Source organism: Leptonotus elevatus, chromosome 8 (genome assembly GCF_054856555.1).
Source record: "Leptonotus elevatus isolate MCC_2025b chromosome 8, RoL_Lele_1.0, whole genome shotgun sequence".
NCBI lineage: Eukaryota > Metazoa > Chordata > Actinopteri > Syngnathiformes > Syngnathidae > Leptonotus > Leptonotus elevatus.
In genome coordinates, this window is record NC_141246.1 from 14441861 (window position 1) to 14466873 (window position 25013).

A 25013-nucleotide genomic window follows, 5' to 3' on the forward strand; every position below is an offset into this window, starting at 1 on the left:
TTGTCCATATTTTGTCAAAAATATATTCAGGTATTTAAGCTGTTCTGGAAATTCCTCAGTTCATCATACATTTGTGCTCATAAGTTTGCAGAGTATGTAATGTAAGCAACTGTATGTTTGCCAACAACTGGTGAACGGTGATACAGTTGGGCTTATAAGCTTTATATACCCCTACGTAGATTTATGAGGTGTTCATAAGTTTACATACTTTTTGTAAACTTATGAGAGCAACTGCAGCTACTTAACAATATAACAAAGTATTATTCCATTTCAATTACAAAAGTGCAATGTTAAATAACAAAACAAATTGACATACATTTCAAGACACATTATCAATAAAGTGTCATTTATTTTTACATGATTGCTTTAACATACACATTTTTCAAACTAACTTAACAAAAATGGAAAATAGAGCTTTGACGACAAAAAAACAATGTTTATGTTGCCCTTTTTGTTTCTCACTAAGAAAGAAGTCATTTGGTCCCAGTGCAAACATTAGTTTAGCTGCTGTAAAGTCACGATCGTTTTCGGGGGTTTTAATTAAAATATTCACATGCTTTCAAGTATATATATATATATAAAAAAAAAAGGCACAGTGCAAAGGGTTCATTAAAACAGGTGAAAGTGATTGTTTGCCAACTTGGTTCAGTTTGGGGTCTTAAAACGGGATATTTGAAACACAGCACTCTTAAAACAGGTTAAAAAATGTTTAAAGTAAAAAGAAAGAAAAAACAGACCCCAAAAAAATGTACAATAAGTTATTATATGCGTATACATCTCATGTTTTGCGTGATGTCAAAATGACCTGCAAGTCAAGTGATAAATCTCACAACTCACTTAGCTCTCTAATCCCTTAGCACGACCTCTCATAGCCAAGCTTCCCTGACGTCCATGTTGCCACAGTACTGCACACAATAAACATTCAGAGGCTTTCTAGACACAATAACAACAAAACGAAACCTATAACTTAAGATGACACATTGTCATTTGGGACTGCTCAGGGCTGGATTTACAGATACTGGCGACAATAATCATTCAATTCCGGTAGCTTGATACGTTGGTGCTAGGGTAAAGTATATGGCACTGATTGATGACGGATGCTAACCTTACATAACAAACGGCAGGTGTGTAAAATGGCAGCGAATATAAGGCAACAAGGGGTTTAGCACATTTACGCTTTCACTCTATTAACTTCTGTTGAAAACATAAAATACAATTTCAAAGACTATTGATTGCCAACAGGACCTCAAGGAAAACATAAGAAAGTCATTAAATAGCAGATTTGTCCATAGTGTTTGACCCAACGTGAGGCATCCAGTTCACCTAACTTGATAAGTACCCATTTTCACTGCACCAGTCTTCTCTTGTATTCCCTTTCAAATGCTGAACAAAACCCGTGAAGCTTCTTTGGTTTCATCCAGCTTTTTGCATTTAAGGTCCTGAGTAATTTTCCCATCCCGAGCGTCTAACGATGCATTGCCCCACAACCAAGTAAATACTGATGGAGCCCAACTTTTACGGAAGGAAGTGTGTGAATCATCAGACTCTGCGGGGTACCTTCGATAAAACAACTATCGCAAAAGTCACGAATGCCAAAGATTTAAAGGACACTTAGAAAACCTGGATTATCACTGGTTAGCTTGCTCACAGATACTAGTGCACATGGTTAACCTTCCTCTGCAATATATTATTCTTGCGGTATTTGTGAGTTCACAAACTCCTGAGAATACATCTTGTACCGAGCCCGTTAATTTCCACCGATCCGAACCAACAATCACATAGCGACATTGTGTTTGGGACGTGATATGCAGCTGTGATGAAACCAGGAAGCCAGCGCCGACGCCGGGGAAACAAACAACAAACGTAACATGGACGAATGGACGCTGCAATTAATTCTGTTCTTGCAGAATTACTCAGTTTCCTTGTTGAATGATTAACAGCGAGAAGCGCTTCGCGCATTATTATTTTTTTGCTGGTAAGAGCTGTTCGTGCTCCCCCCCACCCCGACTAGAACGAAGACGACATTTTCATCCGTGGCCGTGATTGGTCAAAACAAACATGTTACAAGATGCATCGTCCAATCAGCTCGAAGTATTGTACAGGATATCCCGCCTTTCCCATGCAAATCCACACTGAGCAGTCCCAGATTGATATTGTGGAGAATCACAATATCAATCTGGCTATTGCCAGGTTACAACATGGTTAATGTTGTGATCAATATCGTACTTTTCACAAAACTTGCTCGTGAAGGGCAGGCATGTGAGATTCTCCAGCCAGTGCCAGTTAATGGGGTAAATATAAAACCAAACAATGAGCGAAGAGAAGAGGCCAATGTAGGCCAACAGCGAAACGACAATGAGGATGCGTTTGCGGTACTTGTCAAAAGTTCCAAATGTGACGTAGGGCAAAATGGCAAAAGAGAGCAGCATGCCGCTGAGGAAGCCAAAAATGTGGGCGATGTTGTCGATCCACGGCAAAAGGCCGCACAAGAAGAGGAAAAAAACAATGCCCAAGAGTTTAAAAAAAGCTTTCCATGGTTTCGCCAACATCTGCCAACCTTGAAAGAGTTCAACAAACAGGCACGCCAGGAGGCCGAACTGAGATCCTGCTGGACCCACCTGGAGGGACAGAGAAACATACGGTGATATTCACCTACCGGTAGGTCATGTTCACATCACACACACACAAACAAAAATACATGAAAGCATACTTAAAATTAACTGTCAAACACTTTTTTTTTTAAATTTAAGCAACTTATCCTGCACAGTGATCTGAATAGAAAGTCAAAGATTCGTTCAAAATACTATGAACACTGGAAAAACACTGCTGCCTGAGCCCGCGTTCTAAAATTGGAATCACATATAACAAACATTTAAAATGTTTTAGAAATGGTTTCTGTAACTCCTTATCCCAACTATATCATTTTGTTTAAAGAGACAGTGTGTAGAATTTTCTGCCATCTAGTGGTGAACTAATAGAATCCAATGACCTACGTTCAAAACGTGTGTATTTTTACTTGACTCATTGAGCCATTTTCATCAGAAAGTTAATATTTTGTCCAGAATGTTTTCTGTGTTTAGTCAGCAAACTGAGCCATGATTGTTCGTTTCCTACTTCCTCAGCACAGGTTATGTCATCTTCAGTCGACAGAAAGTGGAATTATTATTTTTTTTTAAAGGTATAAATTGCTCGTGAAAAATAATGAAGTTAACACATTCTTTCTGGACAAAATATAAACTTTTTACTGCTGAAAATGGCTGAATGAGTCAAGTATCCCTTTAAGCATGATGCCTCAGACAGCCAACAGTTCGCAGGCCTACCACCAATTGCCATGTTCACAAAGTTCTTCTCCTTCAGGTATCCGTAGCAGAAAGATGGCGGCAAAACATGTAGGCCTTCTGTAAGGTGAGGTGCAGTCAGTGTAATATAATTAGTGGTTGCTAGACCTACGATTATATACAAAAAATGAATGTTGATGTGATAGAACTTTTTTTTTTTTTTTTGCAGATCATTGAAATTAATAGGTTTTTAAAAATATATATCTAAAAAAACCAGAGTACCAAGACCTAGATACAACTTCTCAACAAGAGGTTTAGAATAGTACAAGTATGTCCACATTTATTCAACTTGACTCACGGTGCCCACCTAATCCTGAGGGTCAACACGATTTAATAGAAATGACTGGTCATGGAATTAGACTCGATGGCCAACACATTTTTACTGAGATTAAGCAGAAATGCAGCATCGAGACAGTTCCTTAATGACTTCACTGTTGATATGCAAGGGTCAACCTACGCAGTCTACCAGGGGGTTTGTTACTATGGCGGGGAAAACGTTGTTGTAAAGGTGAGAGGATTAGTGTACATGACGTCAGGGCTGATTTTGGAGTCTTGCCTGGTCGTAAAATGGCAGATGGCTAATCTGTGAAGACAACCAACTTCTACACACAGACTCAAGAACGATGCACAGCATGTCACCCACACAGCCCAGACGGCAAGGCGGACACGTTCCAAACGCCCAACGCAAACTTTTAGAAGACCAGCAATCTCATTCTTACTGGGTGCTGCCTAGAAATCATGCATGGTCTCACGCTCTTCACTTTCTCCATCTCCATCATGTCATCTATTTAAAAATCTGCAACGTGTGTATGTTATTGGTATTAAACACAAGTTGTTATTCAAGCAATTTCTGCTGGAAGTACAGGTTCTTCTTAACCGTCAAGGGGTAATCCACTTAAAGCACCTCCTTAAGTGGCTTTACTGTCGTGTGCTGTGCTTCCTGTGAGTATTCCTGGTGCGTGAAGACCTGTGAGCTGGTTAGTTTGTAGGAGAGTTGGACATGACTCTCACGTCAAGACGCGTCACAATCCAAACTACTTCACGTCGCAACAAGCTGACAAGAAAAAAATAATAATAATTGACTGAGCAAAATGACATTACATTACTGGTGACTCGTGACTGGTCTTGTTCTAATTAGTTCCCATGGAAAGTTTCCAACGTGGGCCATTTCCAAAATTCCACAACTAAAATCTCCCAATGAAAGTTTTTGGAAACTGAGGAATTTTGGGTTGAACGGGTTGAAGTTAAATAGTGCAACATTTTACATTTGAATTCCTGCTAAATAATATTTAATTACTGGTTCAGTACATATGTATTGATATACCATGTGTGAATTGTGTAAATATTTCTCATCCACTATTTTGTTTTAAAATGCTTCCATGTGTGCCAGGATGAACTTTTAATGCACAAGAAGGTGTGAGGACAAGAAATCGTTCCAGAACTGTCTCAACAACGTAACAGCGATATCTGTATAGAACAGTGAATAACCCCAGTTAGCAATGACCTTTGTTTGGCTACACAAAGGTATTAGACTAATCCCAAAAATGGAGAAAGTGGCCCTTTGCAGACATACAAACACATGAGAAAACAGGCTTGCCAATAGAAAGTAGGTAATCTTGAACGTGCTCTTTTCCACTCACACTCAGCTTTCAGATTAATAGTTACAGCAATTATCATTTCTCAATGTAGGGTAAGTGACGGGCGCACACAATCTGTGTCAAAATTCCTCTACCTGCACATTCATTAAATAGATTAAATATGTATATTTGTGCATTTTGTTTTATGATAAAAAAAAGCATGCTGGTCATTCACCAGGTATAATTTTTTGTTATGGGTGAAATATGGCGGTAAAAAAGAAATCTTTCATTTTCAGTGCAAAATGACAATGTTGGTGACATACTGGGGAGCTGATAATGTGAATTATTATGGGCTGAAGGCTCATGTGAGGTATATAATCATTTGCAATACTGGTATGTCTGTGTAGAAGTCACTTGAGTAAATGGAAGGTTAAATGCGCTGTGATAATCCTCAAGAGTGGGAAACCTCCAGTTAGTGAAATAAGCCGCGTTAAACCAGTGACTGGGAACACCAGGAAAAACACCAGACAACAACAGCGGATATGAGGCAATGGCTTCACCAGTCAGTAAAGGACCATCCAGAAAACTATTGCAATGTTGTGATCAACATGTTATGTTTATTGAATTATTTGGCAACCGATTTGTATTTTATGATATTGAAGGAAGCACAGAACACGCCTTTGGACACACTCTATTGTCTACAGTTGTATAATCTTTACAGAGGATGTTCAACTGGTGGCCCATATTCTGAGCGGCCCTCAAATCATTTGTGAAAATATAAACGTTTACTATAGCTGAGCAGTTTTCTGTTGTAATAACAGTGTTCACCATTAGATGGCCGACATTGCTCTTAGTGCCTTCACTACTTGAACCTGCCCCCCCACCCCCTTAATTTAGTATTCTTGATAATTCCATGCTCCAGTAGCATTCATGAAAAATTGTTGCTCGTCCTGATCACTTCACTATAATACAAACATAAAGTGCACATAGTCTTTATAAGACTTATATCTAGATAATTATATAACTTAAATGTTTTTTTCGGGCTGTACTATTGTATGTTTAAATAAAAAAAATTATACGTAGATTGAATAATAGAAATCAATCATACCAAGTTTTATTCATTTATGCATGCGTGCATTCAACAAAGAGAAACCCACCTCAGCTCTGTAGGGTAGAAAGAGGGCAGAGGCAAGATTTCCAGTTATACCACTAAGGATGTAAATGATGGAGATGCGCAGCCAACCTGCCAGCTTCTCCAGGTCTCGCAATATGGTCATCTGAAACACGACTGATACCGCGCAGTGTAGTAACCTAAACGCATACAAATATCAATCTGAGAAAAGCACAACTATATACAACAAAGTATCCAAAACCATATACATTTGTAATGAAGCTCTATGACTCTTCTTCAAAATAAAACTCAGGGATTCCTCACGTGCTAGGAAACATGAGCATTTAAGGATCGCGTGAGTGAACAGTTTAAGGCATTATGGGGAAAATTTAGAAATAATGCGAAAAATTATCATTCTGAAGGAGGCTGACATGCTAAACTAAAAAGGTTTAACACACTGTTTCAGAAAAGTGAAAGTTTACTGTGTGGAATCAAGCAATTGTAAAATGTTATGCGGATTACCTCATTTAAAATGTATGTTAGGAGGGGGGGGGGGAATAGAAAAGAAGACAACAGACAATATATTTTGTATGAGGAAGTGCATACCCAGCGTGGAGGAACAGGGATAACCAGAAACGGTAGAACTGATCAGGTACATCAGGGTTTAGGAAGTGAAGCAAGCCACAAACGTCATCCAGACAATGGACCTGCAGAAAGTTGAATCAAAAAAGCATTTAAAAGACACGGTCACGTATGTAAATTGTGCTCGCTCACTCATTTACTCACTCACTCACTCACTCTACCTGCGAGCATAGTGTGGCATCCTCATGGAAGTAGCCATGCATGAAAGAGCAATATTCCCTGGTTGTAATCTCGCACCTAAAAGAAAGAAAGGGGACATCATTTCATTTTGACAAGCTCGTACTCAACATCTCATATCCTAATGACTGCAGCAGGCACTGTGGTCAGTCAAAAAGGTAGATGTGTCAACAATCTCACCTGCCCTTCGTGCCTATGCAGCAAGGTCGCCCTTTGATGTTACAGTCCATGTGTCTGTAGCCGGTATGATTTGTCTTTTTGGGATATGTACATATCTGAAAAAATACACACAAGCATGCATGGCCCCAAAACAGATTAAAAGTGTGCATGCTTTTTAACTGCAAAAAGAATTCCTCCACAACATTACAACTTTCTCACCGGCCACTGGGTGATGTCATCTGGCCACGTGTGAGGCTCTTGAGACGCAGGCTCTTCACATATTCTTCACACAGCGGAACAGAGAAGAGATTTGATACAGTCCCATTTAGACAATTATGTAGCTCATTAATGCGATCTGGACACAAATACAGGTTTATGTGCTCACCTGGGATCCTGGTGACAGACAGAGCCAGAAGATCTGTTGATGTCCACAAGCTCATTGTTCCATTTGATAAATGTAGCCAGTGTCCCCTGTAAGGACAGTTTGGTTTAGGATCCAACATAAATCACGAGACCATTCTTATGCAGAGGACAGATTTGAGGAAATAAAACTAATTCATAAAACGATTCACCAGCATACTTTTGAAAGAGTGTGTTGTGAATAATTTGTATTGTAAATGGATTACAGTCTTAATGATTAAATGCGCACGTGCCAGAATGAGTTCAGTGCGTGCTGGCAAGTTTTGAGCCAATAAAGTTGTTTTACACAGATGCGTGAATGTGCTGAACAACATACAGAGCAATCAGAATTGAGAGTCTGCACACATCCGGAGTTGTCATTCTGAACACAACAGCCGGACTGTCTTTCCAGATTTTGGGCCGTCTGGATGAGAAGGACTATTTGTTTGTCCTGGCGGATACACGGCGAGAACTTGGCTCCCAAATGAATCAGGTCGTCCTGTGAAGAGAGGAAATAACTTTGTTATTTTAAGTAGGTCTTCCCCTCAGGATCAGTAATATACAGCACGTAAACTGACACTTACAGATCTCGGACCGATCCAAAAGTTCTGCTGTTGGATGTACTTGACATTCTCATAGATGCCTTTATTCTTCAGCACCTGCAGAGGGCGACAGAGTGCTGTATGAATAACATCACACAACATGACTGCAACAGAGATTTCACAAGGTGCACTAAATAGTCAACTATTGTGAGAAAAATTACAAACTAAAGAAAAACAAAAGTGATCCCTTATCAGTTGTAACAAGAAAAGTATATTTGACTATTCACTTACTTGGCCTGTTTTCGAATGTTGTGCAAACCCCACAGGGGCAAAACCATAAGTACAGCAGGACAGTATCGTGACTACAACATGGACAAAGGTGATCCAGTAGGTAAAGTAAGGCCTGAAAACACAAATGATGACTTAAAGCATGAAGTTAAACATTTCTACTTAATGTATTGCCCCACCCAACGCTAATTTGACTGTTATACTCTATTTTCTAAGTGGGGGCGCTGCAAATCAATTTTACATCAATTAAGAATTCATTCCTTACCTATGACTATGGAAGTCATCCAACTGCTTCTGGATAGTACTGCTGAGGCTGCGTCGGTAGTGCCGGTTCAGCCACTTGCCCACGACGCCCATTCCATAGTGACGCTTTTTGTTGTCAAAAGCAAAATGCTTCACTTGGGAAGCGATACGACGGCCGCGTCGAGGATGACTTTTCTCCTGCACTGCTGTTGGTGTGCGGGGCGTTCGAGACGCATCCTTACTAGGTATGGGGTTGGTGGGAAGAGGAGAGACCAAATAACATTTAAAGACAGATAAACCGTATACATTGACACAGATTCCAGTGGTTATACAAAGTTGCTGAAAAAAAAGTCAGAATCTTTTATGGAGTTTTACATCACAAATAACAAGGCATTCGAACAGGGGGGTGTAGACTTTTTCTATCCACTGTATACTTATGGAAAATTCATTCATCATAATTTTTCTTGAGCTGGAAACCTCTTCTTTTTTTTTAATCATCAAATATTTTTTTCTAAAATCATATGGCTATTGTGCTTACTCACTGGCTTAAGAATTTCTGGTCTGGTTGCTCACTTGGGGCAAAAGCAGCAGACAGTGGTGGTGACTCAAATACGTCATCAGTCATAGAGCACAACTCATCGTGGACATCAACCTATAAAAAAGTGGTAATGGAGGTAAGAAACGAAATTTAAAATGAAAAGGACAACTCCTTCATTGCGCTAATCTGCATTTTTGTCAAATGCCAGTCCCAAATGACACATTAACTAATTTGCTCCCAAAAACATATAAAAACGTTCTATTTTAAACATTGTTATGGCCCCAAAAGCGTATTTATACGTTTTGTTATGCTAGAGCATACAGAAGGCTGTGATGCAGCCTCTGACCTGAAGAGGTCGCTAAAGCAATGGTAGTTATTTAAAAAAACGGCAAGCAGGTGGCAGCAGAGTATAAGAGATCAACCAGGGCCATGTTGCCACAAGGTCTTCTTCCCAGTGTTTTCAACAGGTTTGTGAATAATGATGAAACTTAGCTATATTCTAATGTAAATTGCTGCAAAACGGAAATAGATACAAATATACTTTTTCCTGATGAAAGAAGAGACTCTAATCTTTCTTTTGGTAGGTTCCATGTTTTTATAGCAATAAAACACAATATTCTGTGGGCCTTGCAAAATTAGTCAAAATACAGTAAAACAGCCAGTAGAACGTAATTGCTTCAGTGAAAATGGCTGGGAGTGAATGAGTTAAGCAATTTCAACAGGACTAACTAATTTAGAAGTTAGCCTGAATACTGAATTAGTTGTTATAACACAGTTTAGTCAGCAGGGGGTATTGTTAGATAAAGAAGGAAGAGCTTCAATGAGAGAAGTTGTTTACTCTGCCTCTCACAATGATTTATTGTTTAGAGAGGAGAAGTATGGTGGACATGTTTGCAGTAAAAAAAAAAAAAAATATATATATATATATATATATATATATATATATATATATATATATATATGTATTTATTTTTTAACATAATTGAAATTGTGGAAAAGCAGTTTGGAAAATAAATGGGTAATTACTAAATATTTACTCTGCATTTTGGCTGACCTTGCTAAAAAATAGTGACTCTGACATGTCTGCCGAGTCCACAGTTTCATCGTCCATCCAGCTGGGCCTGCCAAAGCTCCTCCTGTGAAAGCTGCGACCTGTCAGGGAACCCGCTAAGCCGTTTCGGCCCTAGTGGGGAAAAAGACACACGTGACGAACATTAACATAATTTTAATCATCATTGACATCCTAATCAAGATCTTTTTATCTTCTCAGAGATACTTCTTACAAAAGTGATTTTTTTCTAGAATATAATGAAAGCGATGTCATCTAATGAATTAGTAAATTGCGTACAGGAACCTGTTATTGAACATTATATTGAACTGTTGTTGAACGAAACCTCTTCAGGCATCGGTAGAGTGTCCCTTGACGTCGCATTCAGAACTTTCCTCCAGTTCCACGTGATCCCGATGCGAGATTTCTATACTGTTTAGTGATTATAATACAGTACACCACATTATTGTATTACAGTTCGGGCTGCCTCACTGTACACCAGCCAAATGATTTGATTTTTGTGAACGGAGGGCTTTGGAAGCAACTTGTAGGCACAAAATATGCACAGTAGTTTTCCTTTGGGCTGTTGAAAATCCTTGGAGTTGCTTCAAATAACAGTCAACTCTGTGACTACTAACAGAGTTTTAACACAATCCGCTGACATACACACGCGCGCAGGCTTTCTGGAGTTGTACCCACCCTCAGCAGGTTATTTGCAGCACGGATGCTCATGCGGGCAACGGACTCCCTCTTTCGTTTGGGGAGGTGACTGTACCCAGAGCGCTGGCTGGTGAAGGAGCTGAGCGAGTTGACCCCAGGGGTGATGGGAGCCCTGGGGGAGCTACCGTCCATGTCCTCAAGGAAACGGAATGCTCGGCCCCGTGCCAGTGGGTCTACAATCTAGCAAATCAGAGGAGGAAATTAGATATTCTCGAGGAAGATGATGAACAGAAGGCAAAATAATATTAGGAGTATTGACTCTAGTAACTTGGACTGTTGATTGGTGTGCAGTATGTTTACATGTCTGATTGACAACAGAGTACCTTAGGCATCTTGGGCGGGGCTGGTGATTCCAGGCTCTGCTCGTTGCCTGTGGCCGTGTCAGGCTCTCTGAATTGTGGCTTCAGCTTGCCATAGCGTTGACTGCAGTGGCGCAGACTCTTCCTATGCCAAACCTGCTGCTTGCTCTCACAGTCTTCTCCTACCCCAAACCACTGGGCTGTATTCCTGCAAGTACAGAGAAAAGAGGGCGGACAAAGCTTTACCTGATAAGTGTCCATCAATGAGGTCAGATGCTTTGCTCAGTGATGAAGAAACAAACATTATGCTCTTACTTGCGAATACTTTGCGATAGTGATGTCTGTCTTTGAAACTTTTCTCTTCTCTCTGAGGCCGACATGCCTCCATCTCCGCCACCGCTGACACTCTCTGACACGGAACTGGTTGCTTGGCCGCTCAGGTTTTTCTTCAAAGATGACTGAAGGGGCTGCCCATACCAGAAATAAATGCCATACATTTTATACAGTTGTTTGAGTAGATCAGACGGTACAAAGTTTCAAGTTGTTTGGAATGAATAACCATGCTACTTGTAAGTGGTTTATTGGCAAAGGGTAGTTTGCAAAAAAATAATAAATCAAAAATAACCGAATTTAACACGTTCTTAATTAACAACATGATTAGATTTTCTTTCAAATCTACTGGCTTCATGAAAATCAATTCTGTCTGGAGACTAGAGAAAACGTAACTTCAGTGACATTAAATATTAGTACTGCAGTGTGGACTTTAGGATCAGAAGTTTAGAGGTGCTGACATTTTCAGAGCACAGCTGATGTGTAACTGAAGTTAAGTTTTCTCAAGTACATTTTATATGAAATAACAGGTGTAGGTTTATCAATTCAATGCATTGTTCTTTTTTTTTTTAATCAATTGTGTAGTCAAACCTTAAGTAAAAAGAGCTTTTGGTCAATTCATGTAGGTGCAAAAGTAAGTGAACCGTGAGCTGCATTGCTTAAAACAAGCAGTCAAGGAGGATCAGGTAGGACAAATTAGTAGCTAAACTAACCACTGAAATGGACCAATGAAATGAGAGAGATTTAGCAAAGAAATTGTGCATCACTGACTGAAACTGAGACAAAACCACGTCATTTTAGTCTTACCCAGGTGCACCCATATAGGTCAGTCATGCTGAGAGAAAGAGAAAGAGAAATCTCAGGAAGTGGGTAGTGACAGCACATCTGTCTAGGAGAACACTGAAAATTACTACAATCCTGCCTAGAAGTGGATGACCTTCTCAAATATCAGCAAGAACCACAAGAAAAATGATAATTCAGGTGAAAGCCAACTTGTGCATCACATCAAGGGATTTGCAGACCTCTTTTGCTGCATCTGGGACACATGTGCATGCTTCAACAATCAGAAGAAAAGTCAATCGACAAGGCTTTCATGGAAGGTAGAAGCATATGCTCACAAAAAAGATCAAAGCTGCCCATCTCAATTTTGCCAGCAAGTACCTGGACAAACCTGAACTTTTTGGAATTCCCTTCTGTGGACAGATGAGTCCAAAATTGAACTGTTTGGTCACAACTAAAACAGTCATGTTTGTTGAAAAGTCAACAGTGCATACCAGCAAAAGAACCTTCACCCTAGAGTGAAGCCTGGGGGTGAGAATGTTAAATCCTGGGCTCGCTTTTCATCCTCAGGACCTGGACAACTCCACATAATCCAGGGAATATTGTGAAATCCTGGAACATAACCTGAAGCCGTTTTTTTGTGAAGTTACAGCCTGGTAGAAGATGGATCATGCAACATGACAATAATCCAAAGCATTCCATCAATACAACCAAGGAATGTCTGAAGAACAACAAGATTCATGTTCTGGATGTGCCCAGTCAAAATCTTGACTTAATTATTTTCAAAATACTGTGGCGGGACCTGAAGCGGGCAGTTTATGCTAGACGCCCATCCAACCTCTCTCAACTGGCTGCAATTTGCAAGGAAGAATGGCAAAAAAATCCCCCAAAGTAGATGTGAAAGACGGATAAATCACTAAAGAAAGTGTTTGAATGAAGTTCTCATTGCAAAAGGAGGTGCAATGTCTGATTAAGTGAGAGGTTCACATACTTTTGCACCTACATTAATTGACCAAAAGCTCTTTTTACTAGTTTTTCTTAAATCAACAACTTTTGTTCAAGAATGAATGACAATATTATCATTCTTTTTTGTTCAAGTCATGTCATCATTGTAGATTTGGATATGACTAAACATTTAATAAGGTTATTATAATATTTTATACAAAAAATCTGACCATGCCTGCAGGGTTCACAAACTTTTGAGCAGCACTGTGTGTGTGTGTGTGTGTGTGTATATATATATATATATATATATATATATATATATATATATATATATATATATGATCAGCCGCGAATAGTGATCGGCCGATTTCAAAAGTACAATATCGATCAATGCCTTTCATTGCGGATCACCAAAAAAGGATCACCTGCAGCTCGTACTTTGCACCCTGCAGCCAACTAGAGACCAGCTTGTGTGCAGTGTATCGTTCCCTCCCCTTTTCCTTAATACTGCGTGTTACAGACCAAACCAGTAACCGAATAACAATACTGTGCATTTTCGATTTGAAATAACGTCCTGTTTTTTGTATAATAAAGAGATGGATTCAGCAGTCAATCAAAAATATAATTGCTAGTTCAATCCATTATTAAGACAATAGTTATTGAGCAGCTCTAAAATTGGAAAAAATTTGAAGTTAATCCATATGATTGATATCAGAATCGACAGCATACAACTCTGATTGGAGCACACCTAATCAATAGATAACAAAACAATGTGTTTTATGTCTAATACAAGATTTAAAAAATGGTGCATTGATCCATCTTATCACCACTTTTCTCGTTCATCTAACACTCTTACCTCAACCTGGCATTTTTTCCCAGGAAACAATCTTATATCCATGATGAAGCTATCTCTCTGTGCACAGACTGTACACACATACAACACACACGAAAAACTGTCAGCTTACTCTTACCTATTCCAACATATAGTGACCAACGGTTAAATGCAGGGAGAAAAAAAATCTGGCCTACTAATATAATGTGTTGATATTTATTGAGTGGTAGAAAATTTGCCACATATCCTTGTTTAATTATAGCTACTCACTCACACCACTCCATATGACTTGAAAGTTTAACTGTGCAGATCATGTTTGAGGCAAAAGTGGGATGTTAAAATATTACATTTACCATGTACTGTATAGTTTTAACACTTTTCCAGCTTGTAAAAAAAAAAAAAAAAAAGACCCAAAAAATACAAATGTGGGGGTCTTTAATTCACTTTACGGGTGCTTGAGCACCTCCAAAAACGGGCTAGAAATGCCTGTTTTTTTTTGTGTGTGTGTGTTTTTTAAGACAAAACATTTACATCTGGAAGAAGTCCAATACAACTGCAGTCGATACAAAGCTACGTAATCAAGTGAGGAGAAGCGAGTTCAACCATAAAATGAGGTGACTCATTTAGATGGAGAGGGTAATGGACTTCCTGACTGTTATGTTAATGTCACACTGGAAGTGTTCTAGAAGGGAGATGATAGGGAAAATAATAAAGCATTCAAATGAAGAAAAAAAAGTGTTTAGAAAACTTACAGCAATTAATTATCACTTGAGTAGTTAATACAATTTCATAATCCAGCAAATAAAAATAAATGGCTTTGTATGATTGTATATTTTTGTAAAATGAGATGAAATTTGCATTATTAAGCTAATAATCTGTTGTTAATGACAACAGACTTGAAGCACAAACATTACAATTGCCACTATTACAACAGAATTTTTTTTTTAACAGTGAAACATTACGCTACTACACATGCATGCATAAGTAGTACATACTTTCTTTATCAAATTTCTAGCGTGCTTGGTATGTGGGGACAATACACTAGTATTTATTTTATAGATTGAAGAAAATACTTGTCAACTTGTTTACAATTTGAAGTACACAATGGAGCACAGCCTTTCCAATTTAAATGTCCCTTCTTTTTTTTTTTTACGGGAGTGAGTGGCTGCTTGGATAATTCTTGGTGACAAATGTATGCATGGTTTCTACAGTAACTGCTCTTCCGGAACAATTTAAGGGGGGCAACGTGCAATAAAACAGTTTACCTTCTCTACTCAGTGGTACTGAAATGGCATTTTTGCATTCAGAGCAAGAAGCCTGCAGGGGGGAAAGTTTGGCCTCCTGCCTACAAACTTAAATGACAGCTGCCAAACATGCCCCTCTCCCTGGCAAACAGAGATACAAATACTTGAATGCCTTTATACCTTTTTAACTCATTCGCTGCCAGTGACGGCTATAGACGTCAAAAAAAAATTTGAACCATTTCTATTTAACATTTTTTCCACTTATGTTACAAATGGTATGAAAACCAAGAAAAATGTTTTTATTGTACATTTAGAACAGATATAAAAATGTGTGATTAATCGCGTGTTAACTATTGAAGTCATGCAATTAATTAAAAAGAAATGTAAAAAAATTACGCCAGACAATGATTAAAAAAAATTTATAAAAAATTTGGCGCATCAGCCGATCAGTTTTTTTTAAATGCAATTATTCGCATGACTTCATTAGTTAACTCACAATTAATCACACATTTTATATCTGTTCTAAATGTACAATAAAAAAATCTAGGTTTTCATACTCTTGTTAACAAAAGTGGGGGAAAAAATGTAAAACTAATGGAAATGGTTCAAATTAATTTTTGACATCTATGGCAGTGAATGAGTTAAAAAAAGACACAATAGTTATAATGGTTGTTTTATTCTAACTAGAATGACTTTAGATTCTTCCCTCACTCAGAATTCCAGTGACTTTTTGTGAAGGCTTGTCAATAAACACACTATGAGGGAAAATTGAGCAATGAAATAGATGCATTGCTATTTTGCAAATTTGAATGGATAAGCGGTACAGACAACGGATGGATGGATAAATGGAATGGATCAATCTCCCTGAATGTCCTGGACAACCGTTTCCCTGCCAATGTCCTATTGGGCAGAATAATGCTGCCCAAGACGTTGTGCCACAGCGGAGGTCTGCAAGGATGTAACGCAACTTCCCATAACCGACGCCATGTTGTTCATCAGACTACTGGTTGATAATGAAGGAAACGTAGTGCTGCTTGTTGAAGCCCAGTAGTGCAGTCCATTTTGCCTCTGGCGAGGACATGTGATAATTCCAGACAACTTCACGAGGTGTCCTTGTATGTATAGAATTGTAACATTAAATGCGAAAATCATGACAATCCTTCATAAATGTTAACTGTGCGTTGAAGACCGGGCGCTGAGGAAATGTTTGAGGTGGACGTAGTCAACCTACCTGTTTTGTGGAGTCATGGGGCCTCATCTCTTCAGGTTTAGGTATTGCTATAACAAGACTGGGTGGCTTCTTGCTCTTTAGGCGGCTATCAGGCTTCTTCTCACCAGGAGGCGGCTCTTCCCCCTCCTGCGATGACATCCTGACAACGTTCTGCAGAAGAGAAAAATTATGTATGTAAAGACACTCATTTGGTCAAGTCTAAAATTCATAGAATTTACTTTTCACAGAAGTGTTCACTCAATTGGAAAATACTGTTGCTGACATGTAAGAAACCCATATGAAAAGCAGACTTGTAATCAAGGAGCTCAAAAGGTGATGGAAAAGCAAATCACTCAAATTGCTCAATATTTCATTCCCATTAGTATCGAATTCAGACATCTATCCATCTGTCTCTCTCTGTCTCTGTCGGTCATCCATGGCTCCCAAAGGAAAAAATTCCATTATACTGTATGTATGCAGAGTAAACATGCACGGCAGCAGTAACTGGCTCTCCTCCAGGTTTATTTTCTGAAAAAACACGGCCAATTTTAATTTTCCGAAAGCCTCTAAGGGGATCCATAAAAAAATTAAGCAGAATAACATCCCACACGAGTCATCGCCAGCCACACAAGACGCAGCATTATCATGGTTTAAGCTGCAATTAACTCAGATGTATCAGTGTTTATGCTTGGTTTCCATTTTAAGAATGGAATTCAATTACATACTTAATTTCAAAATATCCTAACCCCGCTGCCACAAGCTGTGTTCCACTGCATCCATCACTGGCTTTTATTGGGTTAGCTTTAACGGGGCCTGGAAAGAAATAACTACGTGTATGATTGATCTGATTTACCGGTGGAACAAATAAACAACAGCTCACTCAAGCAGCAATTCCAAATCACATATTTGTATCCAATGAACAGACATTGGCTTGTAAAGAGAATTCAACTGATAGAGCATAATTAACCTTGTAGTTCAAGTGACAGCAGATGAGATCAATCGCGTTCCAGCTGGTTAGGGATCCAAATCCCCCTTCCTCTGTATCGCCTGCTTCTAAAATTACCTGGCTGAAGATAGTACTGTACATAATAGTTGACTCACATTTGAGTATATCCTAAGTGAATGTGTCTGTGCTAATGTAACTTTAATGGAAAGACAGGCAAATGTGCCAAATGGCGACAGAAAAGCACAAAATGATGGGGAGCCCTGTAAATGAAATGATTCATATTACATTATGTCAACTCAAGGGTAGAAAAATATGGCTCCACTTGACAGTACTTGCCCTGGTCTGACTTCACCAAAGTCACAGTCAAGAGGGGAACAAGCATTTAGTGAATATGTTCAAAAACATCTCCAAGGAAGACACGAGTACTTCCGCAGTAATGGGAGTAACTATAGAAGTCACCCTATAAAGAGTCCCAAGCTCATCCATTATGTCATTATGGCTTGGACAGCTATGACGTTGTTGCGTTGTGGTCCATAAAAGCAATGCGGGGCTCAGGGTGTGTGTGTGTCAGGAATGGAAGCAGCAGGGAAACTTGACACCAGCTCAATCAATAGACTAGTTTTCTTCTCGACCGACAGACATGTTTTCACTCACTGTGCAGTGTGCACGCCCACCACCACCACCCATTTTCATTTTTAATGACAATTGTGGTTATATTGCAATTGCATCCACTTCAAGTGTATAATAAACATTTCAAGCTTGATCTAAAATCTTAATTCAGCCCCCCTCGAGATGAGTAGATGGAGGAGCATATACATCCACTCACCCACTTAGATAATGAAATAGCTTTGCTAATGGACAGAGCGCTCCGGTGGTAGTTAGTAGTTACGTAGACCACTGTCTATATCCTCACTCCTCCCAAATGACGGAGACAGATAAGAGCCAGTTCTTGTGATAATTAAGAGATGAGTTTATAAAAAATAATATTATATTCAGAAAATGTACATAGAGAGCATGTCGGATATGTTTGTGGAGTGTGTTGCAGCAGGGTTTGCACATCGAGTTTACACAGTGGTGGTTATGATGACCGCAAAAAGTGGGAATCCTGCGTAATAAAATGTTGTTTTTCCTCAAATATTTTTCTCAATTGCCCCATCTGATTTAAAAACCAATAAAAAAATTTTTTAATTGTTTAGAGAGAATTTTGACAGGACCTTTGTAAAATTGTGTTTATGACACCTGTGAAGCCGTTTACGGCACTCAGTGAAATAATTGGAATTTCAATATTTTAATTAAATAAAATTCATATTTTTTTCAAACATAAGCTTTTTAAAAAGAATAATTATGACTAGGGGTGTGAATTGCCTAGTACCTGGCGATTCAATCCCTATCACAATTCAATTAATCCCGATACGAATCTATATGTTGATTGCAAAAAATAAATTTGCTCAAATTTAGAAAATACTAATCAGTAAACTTGTACATGTACAATGTAAGATTTGTATGAAAAATTATTATTTATCTGAAACTTCAGGCTTTTGACTGTGAGCCACTGTATTTAACAAACAATCTGTTTCATGTTTGAACAGCATTGAAATAAAATCTTTTGGCTTAATATTCCATTCATATAACATTCTACCATGCTTAACGTGTGAAAACTAACCCTATGTAAGACGTTTTGTTGAATATTTCCATAAAGAAATTATGCTTAAACATCGATTCGGCCGCATATCAAATCGATTCGAGAATTGCGCGCTTGTAAGATTGCGATATATTGCAGAATCGATTTTTTTTAACACCCATTATCATGATTGTTTTACTAATAGCATCAGCAAAAAATATTGTTTTTCTGCTGATTGGAAATCAATAAGTTCTGCTATAATAACTTACTAAAATGCATCATTAAATATGTAGACATTTCATCAGGCATGTACATTAGACAGACCTAGACAGACAGACTTGTTTGGTGCGTGACATCAATGGAGGGTTTGATCCTCTTTCAGACGTGGGAGGGAACTCAGCCGCCCACTAACTGATATACATACATTCCAAAGAGTCACATGTCATTGGCATCATCAATTTCAAATAATGTGACCTGGAAACCCGTACGGCCTTTCCAACAAATGCCCAAATGGTCCATCCAAAGTCGACAAACCCCTTCACAATGTGGCCTGTGCTGTGCTCGTTCATTCACAGCTGTTGCGAATGCACGCAGGCCAAAGTGCATAAGTACGAAAGCACGCTTCATTAACCAACCGTCAGCCCCCCCCCCCCCCCCCCCCCCCCCTGGCCCAGACACGCCTACTGTTTGTCTCCAGGAAAGGCTGAACAAACGTGCATATTAAAAATCGATTGTGAGGCAAAATGTAGCTTTAACATTTCATACCTAACAACAGTCAATGTCTGTGTGAAAACAAGGTGCTGTTATTTTATACAACTTTATAGTAAGAATATTTGGTGGCATAACATGGATAATAAAAACAAAGAGAAGGTATCACACATGGCCGCTTTGAAGACATCCACATTTTCACCCACAGTGTATTTTTGGCATGTTTCACACTCTGACTCAAGGTTGAGAAACAACACAAGGCGCCTCCACATCTTGGTGCATTTTATGCTCAGTTCCCGAGTCTTTACTGAACTTACAACTTCCAGTTACCAATATGGATCTTGACAAGTTGACATGCAGGCCAAAACGCAATACATTTTATAGCAGTTCAGTACGAATCAGGAATGAACTTCAGAGATGATTTTCACTTGATGCATGTGTGAGGTAACCTTGCCTGCAAGCTGAATTCTCGCGGTATACTGTACAAACCACCGAGAATCCGTCATGTACCCAGACCGCTGGTTTTCACTGAGCCGAACCACCGATCACATATCAACAGTGTGTTTAGGGGGCGGGATATGAGGCTGTGACGAGAACAAGAAGCGTGGGAAACGCTTCGTCCATTTTTGATTCAACCCTGGCTGCAGAGTAGCCTACAATTCAAAATATGGCTCATTGTGGGGTGGGCCTAAATGTTTGACTCCACCTACACGGGCTCTCAACCTTTAATGATGCACCGTCTTATCGTTTTAATACTTTAATGAAAATCGAAAAATCAGAACTGACCAAAACCCAAATATTAGACTAACCTCAACCATCCAGAAAGTGCGCCATCTGCTGTGGACATGTGATACTGCACCCACCCCACTCATGGACGTCAAAATATCAGTTATTCGTGTACGACTGTCAAACAGTTTAGCTAGCTCTGCGCCACCGACTAGCTGAGGGTTGAGTGTTTGTAATTTTCGATGCTCCATAAAGTGTTAAAAATAAATAAATAAACGTGACATAACACGACAGTACATCATTACGTTTGCAAAGTTTGCTTTAAAAATGTGTTCAAAACATTTAGTTTAAAAATTCATAATTTTGACACAGTACATGCATCCTTGCAAATAGTTCAACAGAACATGACTAAAAATATTCATATATATACTTGCCATTTACTGTATGTGACTGTGAGATAATCAAGTTCATTGCACAACATCCTTCCTTTTTCACATTCTCTTCTGTGTGGTGATCACAAACATGATCGCCTCATATATTCCGTTGAACTCGCACCAAGCTTGCTCCTTTATTTGACCTCATCAGAAATGGACATTTACGTTTGCTTTGTGATCAGCTCAATGAGGAACTGACCCTCCTCATCACTTCTTCCTCTTTGTTAAAATAGTCATCACCTTCCCTCAGACACTTTGTCAAGTGAGTAAGAGTGCCTTAAACTGCATTACTAACACCGTGAAGCAATTCACTGTAAATTCAGTCAGAGCTATTTAGAGTTTGATCCACGTGCGTCTCAATATTTGCAATTCAAAAACATCAAATAAGCTCAGTCGAGGAGGCAAAAACTAAATTTGAATGATTTAAAACAAATTTTTTACATTTCTCTTAACAATATTGTCATAAAACAGTTAATGAAAAATTTGGTTGTTACAATTATGATATAATTTTTTTATACTGTACCATTTTATCTCCTGTGTGAGAGCATTAGGACACTGAAGCGCAGACGACCAGCTGGCAGAGTATTTCAATTAAAGGAATATTGTGCTTCGACGAAACCTTTTAAAGACAATCACTTGTTCGTGAAACAACAGCCGGCCGGCCTCCTGACAAATTTCACACTGAATCTTTTCAAATGTGGCTAAATGTCAGGGCTGGTCGGTCGGCATCATGCGACCATGGCAGAGCATACAGTTATTAGGCCAGCAGGAGCGCAATCAGAAATTCAGAATGCATCAGAAACTGTGGGTGTGTGTGAGTTTTTGTAGTGTGTCAACAGTCAAATCTATGCTATCCTGTCATTCTTCACTTCCAAACAGACAAATCTCCAGATATTAATGACTCAAAACCTTTGTTTGTTCTTTGGCTGACATTAGCACACAATGTGTCGACAATAAAAAAAACAGAAGCCATGGGTTTAGTTTCACGACAAAAGAATGGAAAGACTCTAGATTCCACTTAACGACGCCAGAGGCAGTGAAAAAACGCTGCACCATTCCCACAAGCGTTGACATGCCCGAACCTGCACACAGGCGAGGGAGTATGTTAAGCAAAGCAGCAGCCTTGTAATGTATCTCATCCAGGAGCTTCTCAACATAATGAAGACAACAAAATTACAGTAACCCTACTTGTTGTTGTTAAGGTTTCATGCGTATGTATACTAGCTGTAGAAACATCACTTCTTTGGGTGCAGTGAGCGCTGTTGTGCTCATCGGGACTGCTACTGAAATACTACCAGTGAGGTTTCAGACTCGGGAATAGTTTCCCTGCCAACAGCAGAAGAGCAGCAGAGCTCTTGCCAAGTTCATATTTCATGGCTTCAAAAGCCACTGAATGGCTGTACTGTTCACGCTACATAACTTCCTGTCTTAATTTAAGAATGCCGATGGTGTGATTTACACCCTACATGTCATGACTGAGCAGTGACAGTGGGTCGAACTAGATATATTATAGACAGAAGTCATACAGTGCAATCAACGAGGTCAAACATACCGTACAGCTGGTGTGTTGATGTTCTTTCACTATTTACTAAGGGTGTGAATTGCCTATAACCTGGCGATTCGATTCGTATCACGATTCATAGGAAACAATTCGATTCCGATTAATCCCGATACGAATCTATAAATTGATTATTGCGATTTTTTTAACTCAAATTTTGAAAATACTAATCAGTACATGTACACTGTAAGATTTGTATGAAAATGTATTTATCTGAAAATTCAGGTTGCCCTGTTTCATGTTTGAACAGCACTGAAATCAAATATTAAGGCTTAATGTTCCATTAATATAACATTCTTCCATGCTTAATGTGTAAATCCTAACCCTAAATAAGACGTTTTGTTGAATATTCCCATAAAAAAATTAAAAAAATTAAAAATTAAAATTAAATTAATAAAAATTAATTTAAAAAAAATCAATTTGGCCGCATATTGAATCGATTTGAGAATTGCGCACTGTAATATCGCAATATATTGCCAAATCGATTTTTTCTAACACCCCTACTATTTACTAGGGGTGGGAATCTTTGAATGTCTCACAATTCGATTTCCTATTTTTTCATCTGCTATTCGATTCAGAACAATTTTTTATTCAAAATGATTTGATTGACAATGATTTTTGCTTCAATCTATAGATGTGCAAGGAATTGTAATGATCTACTCCAGTCTGACTCGCTAATGCTAATTAGCGCGCTACTCGCAGCACTTTTACCACTCAAAAGAAAGGCTCTACGCTGAAAAAACAACAACTTTTATTGGAATAACTTGATCGTTACTTTTTCCTTCTACTCTCTAATGCGGCTACAACTTAACAGTATATTAGACCGCGTGGAACCACATTGCCCCTCAGCGGCCAAACCGGGTAAAACATGAACAGCATTCCAAATAAAGGCACACACAGACAAAGGCAAGACAGTATAAAATAATTTAAACAAAATCGATTTTGGGACATTTAAAATTGATACTGAATCGTACTAAATAAGAATTCTTAAGAGAATCGATTTTTTGGGCACACATACATACATACATCAACCACAGCATTAAGGCCTGTTAGTTAGAAGAAGCGTATTTAGTGGTAGTAAGTTACATAAAGTTAGCTTAGCAGTTTATCATTTGAAGCAGTAAGAATTCATCTTCACAATGCATTTGTTGTTGAAGTTAAGGTAGTGCCGTTTTCCTATTGGGTAGGTTGGGTTAGTAGTTAACTTCACATTGTCTTAGTTAACTTCTTTTTTTTCAAGAATGTGTGTATTATTTCATTTGTCATTTAAATAACGATGGAGTGCCATATTGGTTGTTTTTTTTAATGGTTGCATTTTCATAGTTGTATTCATTACAATAAAAGTTTTACGATGGCAGCAGTTTGAGCTAATTTACAACAGGGGGAAAAAACTGTTTTCAAATCAGACTTCTACCAGCTGGTACAACTGCAGTATACACAATGCGGGATTAACTCACGTTTTAAGAGTTCAGTAGTACATGTTCCAATTATGCGTTCAATTAAACAAACACAAGTTTAACACTGAGTAAATTAAAGACCAAATGAAGATGAGCCGAGGTCATCTTTATTTCAGCATTCATATTGTGACGTCTTGCAAGAATACCGTCAGCAAACGTTGTTTCATTTTTCCAAGTACGTATAGGTACGTAAAGGTCGCGAAACGTGTGCCAAACAAACAAAACGAGCATGAAGGCACATGAAACTGTCCACTAGTTCCACGTCAGTCACGTGGCCGTGTTTGAACGGTGCCTCCCGCGTACTTTGGATAACAAATGGAAAAACTGTCACACAAATGAAATGTCACAACACATGATAGCGCCAGAAAGCATACAGAAGTCTAAATTGGGTCTTTGTTTATAACGAGGATAAGGTTTTAATGAGACATAAAGCAGCGACTGTAAGATAACTATTCAATCGGACATATTCGAATTTGATTTATTTAATTAATGTGTATTTATTGTACTTTAGTTTGCCAGACTATGGCAGGTTTACGGTGGCGATTTGTGATGTCACTGCTTGGCTACTTTGCATTTCCACGAGTAGCCCGCTAACGACACCAACAGTGCTAATGAAGCTAACTTTCCCCCACCCCACCCGCGCCGTTACAAAATTATTGTAACCTTAAGTGATTTCGACTCACCTGCGATAATGAATGGCCGATCTGTTCTTCATGAGCAGGTGGCCAAAAACCGTGGCGGTCGGCAAAGCGTTCGCCGGTATGTCGGCACTTCCCTCTTTGTGTCTTCCAACATCCTTGGCTTGACTTGCAACCGCACCACACAGGAGCGGGAGGCGGAGTTTCAACTGACCTCATCCGGAGACCAGGCGAGTTGGACTGGACGAACTCCAGCTCCGTCAACACCGCCCCCAACCCAAAGTACCGCGTGGGTAAAAATATCCTTACAGCTGTGTTTTGACAATACCTGTACAGTTGGTTTATTACGCATTTTTATCTAACGTCTTTGGGTATAGTGAACAGACATGTTTGTCGGAAATTCCCATTGTAGTGCTAGTGTATTATTTATTTGTTTTTATTCATTTACAATAAATAGCTGTTGTACAGTAAATAAAATGAAATTATAAAATAAACAATTTTAC

At 38.8% G+C, this 25013-nt stretch overlaps 1 protein-coding gene across 3 annotated transcripts; it reads right to left on the reverse strand.

The window, feature by feature from the left end:
• Positions 1 to 335: 335 nt before the first annotated feature.
• Positions 336 to 24724, reverse strand: LOC147169882 (inactive rhomboid protein 2-like). 3 transcript variants are annotated; one of them, XM_086083230.1, is made up of 18 exons: positions 24556 to 24724; positions 16444 to 16593; positions 11397 to 11548; positions 11106 to 11289; positions 10762 to 10962; positions 10069 to 10197; positions 9019 to 9128; positions 8499 to 8717; positions 8237 to 8348; positions 7988 to 8062; positions 7741 to 7902; positions 7390 to 7475; positions 7224 to 7287; positions 7026 to 7120; positions 6830 to 6905; positions 6633 to 6733; positions 6073 to 6226; positions 336 to 2618 (listed from the first exon to the last, which is right to left on the reverse strand). In XM_086083230.1, exons 2-18 carry the CDS (start codon positions 16579 to 16581, stop codon positions 2181 to 2183), a joined length of 2496 nt encoding a protein of 831 aa, XP_085939356.1. In that variant the 5' UTR covers positions 16582 to 16593; positions 24556 to 24724; the 3' UTR covers positions 336 to 2180. The 3 variants fall into 3 exon arrangements, with proteins under 3 accessions (XP_085939356.1, XP_085939357.1, XP_085939358.1); XM_086083231.1 differs by lacking the exon at positions 24556 to 24724 and adding an exon at positions 23873 to 23946; XM_086083232.1 differs by lacking the exon at positions 24556 to 24724 and adding an exon at positions 13993 to 14060 and having other exon boundaries at positions 16444 to 16592.
• Between the last annotated feature and the right edge of the window lie 289 nt (positions 24725 to 25013).

What these genes read in the sequence shown, in the direction of transcription:
- LOC147169882 (XM_086083230.1), bottom strand. Translation starts at nt 16,581, where the DNA reads ATGTCATCGCAGGAGGGGGAAGAGCCGCCTCCTGGTGAGAAGAAGCCT. An exon ending in CTATCGCAAAGTATTCGCAA is followed by an intron (nt 11,290 to 11,396) that starts GTAAGAGCATAA and finishes CTGTACTTGCAG; the next exon opens with GAATACAGCCCAGTGGTTTG. An exon ending in CTCTCAATTCTGATTGCTCT is followed by an intron (nt 7,476 to 7,740) that starts GTATGTTGTTCA and finishes CTGTCCTTACAG; the next exon opens with GGGACACTGGCTACATTTAT.